The sequence below is a fragment of the Solanum tuberosum genome, unplaced genomic scaffold (assembly GCF_000226075.1).
Source record: "Solanum tuberosum cultivar DM 1-3 516 R44 unplaced genomic scaffold, SolTub_3.0 scf00551, whole genome shotgun sequence".
Taxonomy (NCBI): domain Eukaryota; kingdom Viridiplantae; phylum Streptophyta; class Magnoliopsida; order Solanales; family Solanaceae; genus Solanum; species Solanum tuberosum.
This window is the reverse complement of record NW_006239473.1, coordinates 165584-175394: the sequence shown is the minus strand read 5'-3', so window position 1 is coordinate 175394 and position 9811 is coordinate 165584. Positions and strand designations below refer to the sequence as shown.

At 31.9% G+C, this 9811-nt stretch overlaps 1 protein-coding gene across 3 annotated transcripts; it reads right to left on the bottom strand.

The window, feature by feature from the left end:
- Positions 1–3994: 3994 nt before the first annotated feature.
- On the bottom strand, positions 3995–6866 carry LOC107058577 (uncharacterized). 3 transcript variants are annotated; one of them, XM_015304431.1, is made up of 2 exons: positions 6789–6866; positions 3995–6139 (listed from the first exon to the last, which is right to left on the bottom strand). In XM_015304431.1, the coding sequence occupies exon 2, from the start codon at positions 5141–5143 to the stop codon at positions 4319–4321; it is 825 nt and encodes a 274-aa protein (XP_015159917.1). In that variant the 5' UTR covers positions 5144–6139; positions 6789–6866; the 3' UTR covers positions 3995–4318. The 3 variants fall into 3 exon arrangements, with proteins under 3 accessions (XP_015159917.1, XP_015159918.1, XP_015159919.1); XM_015304432.1 differs by having other exon boundaries at positions 3995–6109; XM_015304433.1 differs by having other exon boundaries at positions 4006–6139.
- Positions 6867–9811: the final 2945 nt, after the last annotated feature.

The window sequence follows — 9811 nt, the reverse complement described above, 5'->3', positions numbered from 1 at the left end:
GTTTTAAATTATAATATAGCCACAAAAAAATAGTTTTAAATTTTTTTCTTTACACTAAGGAATGAAAGAAAAAAATAAAATAAGAATAAGAAACTAAAATAATGAAAATCAAAGAAGTCAAAAAATAATTTATGTATGAAAAAAATTGAAATATACCTTGAACTTTGCTAGAAGAATCCTATATACCCCTAAATGATTTTTTTTTATAAAAAAAAGTCAAAAATATAAGTTTAAAATTAATTTTTTCACTTCCGTTAAATGAAGGGTATATGTGAGCTCATTTTGTAACGATAGGGGTATATGTGAGTCGTTTGTATAACGGTAAGGGTATATATGAGCTACTTTCATAACGAGGGGTATATCAGCTCCAAAAAGCAAAGTTGAGGGGTATATCAAACCCTTTTCCCTTTTTATAATTATGGATCCATGTTTACCAAAGTTACAAATCTAATGGATTTTTATATATAAATTTTGCTTGCTCAAAAAATGGTATTTAGTTGAATTTATTGTAAGGTTAAAGAAAGAGTAAATTTTAGGTTTAGCAAATATAAAAATCATATTTGTATGCTATAACTATAGTTTGTATAATTGCGATTCATAGCAAACTTTATGTTTGCTATGACTATTAATCTGTATATTTCGATATACATATACACTGCATTTGTATATTTTGGTATATATATATAGTGCATTTGTATATTTTGGTATACATATACACTGTATTTGTATATTTCAGTATACTTATACATAAAAACCTCTCATGTCTTGATCTGTATATTTCGATAATCTGTATATTGATTTGTATAAAAACTAAAACATAGTAATTGTATATAAACAAAATTACTACATATATACATAAAGAGATTATACAAACATGTCTTGTTATGTATAACTATGGAAAATATACAAACAACAAATTGAATTTGTATAAGCAAACTAAACAATAGTAATTGTATACCGAATGGGTAATATATACAAACAACAAATTGAATTTGTATAAACAAACTAAAAAATAGTAATTGTATACCGAATGGGTTTGTATACCGAATGGGTAATTGTATACCGAAATGAGTAATTGTATACCGAATCAGATGACAAAAAAAATGGATGTTTGCTGCGAATTACAAATAAAATAAACTATGACTATAACATTTAATTTAAATTAATAATTTTGTTATTTCATACAATTTCCCCTTAAAAATATGGAGATTGATTGGATGTTGTTTGATGAGCGTATAAAGAACATCAATATAATTAAATAAGCTAAATGAGCAAATCAGTAAAATTGAAGTGTCATTGCTTCAATTATTATTTTGATAACTTTAAGTGTTCATTCTGGAATAAGAGATTCCGGTATGAATATTCTTTATAAGTCTGTTTTAAATGAGAAAATGATGAGAGAAAACTTTAGAATTGAGAAAACGTTAATATAATGTTTTGTGTTGTTAAAATGTCAATTTCTTTATCAGTGAATAATTTAGATATTTATAGGGGACAAGGCACAAGTATCCTCTAGAGTATAATCAAAATCTCAAAGACACGTCTAAACTTAACTAGGTGTATAATTCAAGTAAAAGCAATGAATTTAGATAAAATCCACCTTAAATCCGCATATGTCAACATCACTCCTTTTTTCCTTTTCTACCCATATGCACCACAAAAGAATACACACTAATAGAAATAATGGGTTTTTCCATCTCAATAAGTGGAAAATATGTATCGTAGTAAATGTTATTCCACTCATTTTTCATTGAACCAGTTCACTGGAAACCGAAATGGTCTCGCGAAGCCGGTCAACGGTGGCCTAAGAGCAAGTCAAAACTACGAGAAGGGCGCGAGAAGTTTTGTGAAGGTAGAAAGAGATTTATTTTGGCAAGACTTATTTATTCTGCTTCAGCAGAACTTCTGGAAATAGTGTTTTGCTTCTTTGATTTCCAGGATATTAGTGACTCTCCATACTTCAACAAGTACCCAGTAACTGACCTCCTGGTATTGAGGCATGCTGCCCAGTCTGCATCACAAAAATCAGTGATTGTGGTTTGTTTCTTAGAGCTCATAAGCAACCCCAGCCCTGGTGCAACTTTGATATATCTAATCACCTTCAAGGCTACATTCCAATGACATACTGTGGGCTTCTGCATAAACTGACTCAAGCATTGGACTGAAAAAGCTATATCAAGCTTAGTGTTAGTGAGATAAAGTAGTTTCCCAATGAGTCTTTGATATGTTTACATTAGCAAATAGGACATCCTTAGAATTAATTTCTGCACATGTTAGTTTAATATTGCTTTCCAAAGGTGTGGATGAAGGTTTAACACCTGCCAGTCCAGCTTCAGACACCAACTCCAGGGAATACTTCTTTTGGTTCATCACAATCCCTTGTGCAGACCTACAAAATTCTATCCCCAAAAAATATTTCAGTTCTCCTAAATTTTTTATTTTGAAATGATGATGTAGCACCTGCTTGGTTTCTTGTATCAACAAAGAGTCATTCCCTGTAATTAATAGGTCATCTACATACACAAGGACAATAACCAATGCTGATCCTTTCTTCTTGGTGAATAGAGAGTAATCTAAATGACTTTGTGTGTAACTAGATTCAGACAAAGCATCAGTCAACTTTGCATTCCATTTTCTAAAGGCATGTTTTAATCTATACAATGACTTCACTAGTTTGCAAACTTGATGTTTGTCCTGTTGAGCAAAGCCCCTAGGTAATTCTATGTATACTTCCTTAACCAAATCACCCTGCAAGAATGCATTGAACACATCCATCTGGTAGACCATCCAATTTTATGTTGCTGCAATGGCAATAACTGACCTCACAGTTACCATTTTAACTATTGGGGAAAAAGTCTCCTGATTATCAATTTCCTCTGTCTGATTGTATCCTTTTGGTACAAGCCTAACCTTGAACCTGTCAACCTCACCATTTGCCTTGTATTTAATCTTAAAAACCCATTTACACCCTATTGCATTCTTCACTTGTGGCATCTTCATAACAATCCAGGTTCCATTATCCTTCAATGCTGCAATTTCTTGCTTCATAGCTTCTACCCATCTGGATCCTTAATAGCATCTTCATATGTTCTTGGTTCAGTTTCATTAGACAACCTTCTCAAATAAGCTTGATAAGTAGGAGACAACTTGTTGTAGGAAACACAGCTTGCCAGTGAATAATGATGGTCAGAATCAGTCACTTTAGTCACATACTCTTTCATCCAAATGGGAGGGTGAGATATCCTAAAAGAGGATCTAGGCCTTACTTTATTCACAACATCTACACTTGTTGAGGATTCTGCAGCATCCTCTTGGTCTTGTACTATTTCTGAATCATGTACATCAGTTTCTTGGACTTCTTCTACATTATTATCCAAACTAACTTCATACCCTTATTGCTGGTCATGATTGTGGCATGTCTTATCATCATAAACATTGACAGGTGCAGCAACATCATAATCCTTGAGTGGTTTATTGACAAAAATTGACATGTACTTGTCCTGCAATTTTTTAAAAGGAAATATATGCTCCTTAAAGATGACATCTCTACTTACTATAAACCTTTTGAGGTCCAAATCATACAATATGTATCCCTTCTGAGTGGCTGAATACGCCATCATAACGCAAGCATGTGCCCTGGAACAAAATTTGTCCTCCTTTACTATTTTGGTTGCATATGCCAGACAACATAGTGTTCTCAAGTGATCAATGGATGGCTTGGATTTATGAAAGACCCGATAGGGTGATTGACCTTGTAAAACTACAGTAGGCATTCTATTTATCAGATACACAACTGTTGTCACACACTCTTCCCAAAACCTGATGGGAATGCTTCCTTAGAATCTAAGTGCTCTTGCTACTTCAAGTATATGTCTATGTTTCCTTTCCACCACTCCATTATGTTGTGGAGTGTATGAACAACTGCTTCATGAATGATCCCTAAGGCATCAAACAACAAACTACATTCTTTGTTAAAGAATTTTGTCCTATTATCAGACCTTATCTTTTTAACTCTTTTGTTAAACTGATTTTCTACAAGCAAGAAAAAGGATCTTAGGGTACCAAGAACATCACTTTTCAGTCTCATAAAAAACAGTCAAGTCATTCTTGAATGATCATCAACAATAGTCAAGAAGAATCTAAAACCATTATGAATATTACATCTATATGGTCCCCATACATCAAGATGAATTAGATCAAAAATAACATTTGTTACAGACATACTAGAGGGAAATGGGAGCTTGGTTTGCTTTGCTAATGGACAGACTGAGCAGCTATCACACAACCTTACATCAGAGTTTTCTTTTATCAATGACAATTACCTCAGCACTTTGATAGAAGGGTGCCCCAGCCTATTATGCCATACTATACACTGTGAATTATCTGAGTGTGTCATCAAAGCCTTGGTTTCACCAACATCTGTTTGTTTTTGTATACTTGAGAATTGTCTAGGGAAGAAGCATAATCCTTCAATCTCTTTACCAATCCCTTTTACCTCTCCATTGAAGAGGTCTTGAAATACACAGAAATCAGGAAAAAAATGAACAGAACAGTTCAAATGTCTAGTTAATTGAGATACTGACATCAAATCATGTTTGAATTCAGGTACTACAAGGACATTCTCCAATTCTCCTCCTGTTTGTATAACACAACTGCCTGAATGAGTCATTAAAGTTGATTGGCCATTAGGTAAATATACTTTCCTACCAATGTTTCTATTTGATGTGTATACTTTGTTCAATGTTTTTAGTGAAGAAGTCATATGGCATGTTGCTCCCGAATCTACTATCCAGTTTTCCTTTCTGATACAATTAGGTTCAGTTCTACCATTCATAACAACACAATCTTCCTTTCTAGCAGCATATTCATTATCCTTAATGGACAAAAAAGCAGTTTTATTAGAATTACCTGCCATGTTGGTTGTTCCTGCAATTTGCTCCTCTTCTTTCAGTAGGTGTACTATCTTTTGATACTGATTGAGAGTGAAATTTGGTTGTGCAGCAAATGCTTGCAGATTATTACGAATGGAGCTGTAATCATTAGCAGGCTGTGTTGGTGAAATTTTGTTCAGATGTTTTCTTCTTGAATTTCCACCCCTCAGGATATCTAACGAGTTTGTAACATATTTTCTGAATGTGACCATACATCTTACATTGATCACAAAACAAGTTTCAATTCACTTTCTTCTTCCCATTATAGTTACCCTGATTAGGATACATTGGTGATTCAACTTTGTCCCCATCAGTATGATTGTGTCCAGGATTATAACCTCTTCTTCCTGTATACAAAGCTATGTTTTCAACCATATCTCCCCCTATGCGTGTACCTGAAGTGATTATCTGACTTTCATCTGCAACTATCATTGTGTATGCCTTACCCACACTTGGTAGTGGATGCATTATCAAAATATGGCTTCTAGCATGTCCATATGTCTCACTCAATCTCATTAGAAAACCAAACAAACTTAGGTACTGAATGTGATCCATATAAGATCTAGATCTATCATAGCTACATGATGGTGGAGGTACAAGAGCATTGAATTCATCCCATAGTAATCGCAATTTAGTGAAGTAAGCTGAAACAATCAAATTACCTTGGTGGATAGTGCAAATCTCTCTATGAAGCTGGTAAATTCTTGATCTATCGACTTTATCGAATCGCTCGTTTAAATCTTCCCAAACAATCGCGGCATCAGAGGCATATACAATTCCACTTAGCAACTCCTTCAAGACAGTGTTCATAATCCAGGCAAGTACAAACGCATTACATTTTCCCCATTGTTCCTCCAAATCAGATGTATAATCACTCCTTTTGCAGGTCCAAGCACAAAACCTATCTTGCTTTTCGCGCTGAGATTAATCAGCATTGATCGACTCCATAGAGAATAGTTCTCGCTACCAGTAAGCTGAATCGTAGTCAAGATAGATCCCGGAGTATCTGACGGGTGTAGGTAAAGAGGGTGATTCCTCTTCGATTCAATCACTGCAAGCGTCTCCATCGCAACTGCAACAATTTCATCTACTGAGTCTGTAGTTGTTGACGGCATCGAAGCTTCAAACTTTTTCAATGGTGTACTTCGTCAATAGTGGTTTCCAGAAACAGAATCGAGCTGAACCAAAGAATTATTGGCTCAATGGCTCTGATACCATATTGAAATTGAGAGAGCAATTGAGATTTTTCAGTTTCTCACTACTCAAACTTATGAATACAATGAATAGAAAACTCTTATTTATAACAAGAATGTTAATCTGTAACTAATTAACTTGTAACTAATCTATAATTAATTAAACAATATTTAACTAACTCTTCTAACTAACTTTATGAAACGACTAACTTATTACTTGAACTGTTCTAACTAACTACTTTCAATAAACATCTTGATAATCATCTATTAAGTGCAGCACCAAACACCACGATCAAGCACCAGCTAACACAACATCAACATTAGCTACTACTTAATCACCAGAGTAGTTTATTTTAATCCTAAATACTAATTCTTCTCCAATTAGACAGATTCAGCTCACTAAGAACAACAAAATTCAAGGTTTAGTAAAAAGCACTATTTTTTAAGCCAAAAATTAGCAGAGAAATAAATACCGAAATTATCCAAATAAAGCAATATCATAGATATTCTAAACTTATACGACCCGAAAACAACAGAGACAAAAATCCTATCCATTTAATCACCAAAAAAATCAGATTAGTCGGAACCCTTCACCTTTACAGCCTTCACAGCAAGGCCAATAACCGATGCGCAGATTATAAGAAGAAGAAATCTAAACACCTACTTGGAGAACTCGAGACTTCAGCAATGGTGGCAAATAAACTGCGACCGGAGAAGTAGCAATGGCGGTAAGGGAACTGTAGAGAAGCATTTGAGTACAGTGAAGATACCCTGGTGGCCTGGTTAATAATAATATTCACTTTTACTTTCTTTTCAAAATTATTACAAGTGGACCTTTATATTTAATATTCTTTTTTTGTTTTTTGATTTTTTGTTTTTTGTTTTCAGAATTAATTCTATATTAATAATCTCTCTTTGATTTTTGTGTCCTTCAAAAGTAAATAATTGGTTAATGTTTAGTTTTAATGACATACTTATCTCACTTATATACAATAATAATACTCGATTAAAAGAATGAATTTGCATGGATCTCAGAATTTCATATACTTTTATTGTTCAACGAAAATACATATCTAATGCCATATTAATTTTCACATTAATAAGACTATCTCAATAATTAAAAAAAAAAATTGAGTTTTTTAATAATATTTATTGTTGAATTTTATCATTAATTGTGTAACAAAAAGTAATTGATCTTTACTTCTTGGGCTATTTTTTTTATATGGAGTTACTTTTCAATCATTATTTGCCACATAATCATACATAAAAAAATCATTTTAATTGTGTATTTTATTTTTCTACTTCTTCATAATATGTCACACATAATTTACCTTTAAAAAATTATTAATTTATTTTTAAGTGCAATGACTATCTATATCAATTGCGTACTTTTTCTTTTTGGCCCTAAGTCAAATTTATATAAACAATTTGATTAAGAACAGAAACATTGAATCAATACCTTGGACTGTTGAACAGAATTCTTTCAATTACTCATCTAGCAAATAAATTTATGTATTATTATTATTTTTTTGCTAGAGATTCATTGTTTTTTAGTCAATCAACTTTTTAAGCTAAAAAAAAAACCCTTTTCTATCTGTATATTTTCTTTTATTTCATCTTTAGACTCTAAGTCAATTTGTTTTGACTATGCACTTATTAGTTTTGGGGAAATTTGTAATATACAAAATAAAATTTTAAAAAAAACTTGGTGAAACGCTATTATGTGTCTAGCAAAATACAATAGAATATCAAATAATTAAAATAAAAAATAATTTATATTGCACTGAATAATTATGTGCAAGTTATTTTATGCATGGCGGAGACAACGAGACCAAGGAGAAATTGAACTTTCTCTTATATCCTTTTTCGGAATGAATTGAAAATTATAAAACAAGAAGGTTGAGAACTTCAAGTACATTGTAGTATATGCTATCTATCTCTATGTTTCATTTCCATATGCACTTGTATACAGAAGGATTCAGAATTTAAATTCTATGTGTCACACTCCTATTTTTATAAACGAAAGTTTTGAGAAAAAATAGTTTTTTCCATTAAAGTGACATTTTGAAAATGAATTATTTATTTTACATAGTCGTCACTTGGAGTTGAATTTTGGTGTTCTAAGTTACCTTATTTAAATTCCTACTAAAAAAGAAATTGACTCTTCATTTTGTTGGTATGCAAACTAGAAATTTAGGTAAGTGATTATGTTGACCAGGGGAAGGTATCAAGCACCTCTCAAGTCCCGTGATATATTTCTTTTAGTAGAAGATATCTGAGAGGTATGGTACGCAGGGGGGAAGTCAGCTTATGGTCAGAAGTTTACTCCATTCTCTTTCGATAAAAAAATATACTATTTATATATGATTAAAATTATTTTTTTATGTATATGTAATAAATGTTAAACTTCCTTTGACTAGTTTGTATATATTTTTTTTTTAAATTTTAAGCCGCTTAATAATTTTTTTGGCTGAGCCTCTGGTATGTATTCACCAAAAGCAAAAGAGATTGATGATTGATGAAACACCATATTGGACGGTTAGAAATAGAAAAAGAAAAGGATTTTTTTGTGAGCATCTCTTAGTTTTTACCATCCAAAATGCACTAATCTGATTTATTCAAATTCACAATATTGAAAATTCAATATGAATTGAAGGTTTCAACACTCTTTATAAAAGAGGACTCAATTTTATAATCGAATCTAAATCTTTAAGGGCAAAAAGATTTTTACTACCTATCACACATCCTTTAGTAGAACGAGGAGTTTTTTTTACTATATGTCTCGCACAATTAACATTAATTGTGTGAGACAAAAAAAATGGATTCAAATTTATATTAAAACGAGTCTGACACAACTACCGTTAGCTATGCGAGACATACTAAAAATTTCTGTGGTAAAAGTATCCATGTAGCAAACAGATGGTTTACTTAACGTCAAGCTTATTAAAATAAAGACATATAACATTATTCTCTTGCGATCATTTGTTGAAAATTGCAAATATTTATTAAATGTTACTCCTACTAAAACTAGCTCTATCAAACATAAATGGAGAAAGAGTGAAAGACAAATCAAACCAATAAAAATTTGGTAACGTGAGAATGTACTCAACAACATGAAATTTCTTCTCCTAACAGATCTAAGAGAAGACGTTGCATTATAAACCTATAAACCTTTTGTCTTTTCCATTATACCAAAATAATAAAATGTCATGCTCATTTTATGGGTCTTGTGCCCCTACCTACTAGCTAGTGCAAGTTTTTGTAATAGTTAAAATCTTAGAACTCTTTGACAAGGTCCTAATACTATCAAATAAGTTGGTTGATACTGAGAATTTAACAAAGAACAATTTTCTTTGGTTGTTATGTTGCTAAGTTTTTCAAGAATCTAAAAACTCCAAATATATGCCTTTCTAGTTAGATTGATTGAGACAGGAAAATGAATATGGTCTTGTTGATGCTTTTAGAAATTATTTAATGGAACAAAACAAAAGGCCTACGTTTATTAAAAGCAAGTGGAATCAAATTATATAGGTAAGAAATTAAAGTCATGTCACCAACAATTCGATACTAATTGGATAATGTTATTTAATATGTACTTAAAAGTCTATAAGTCCTATATTGATGCCCAACCCAAGTGTCATTGTTTAGAATTGAAAAATCTCATGCTAATTTCATTTAATTTTGAAT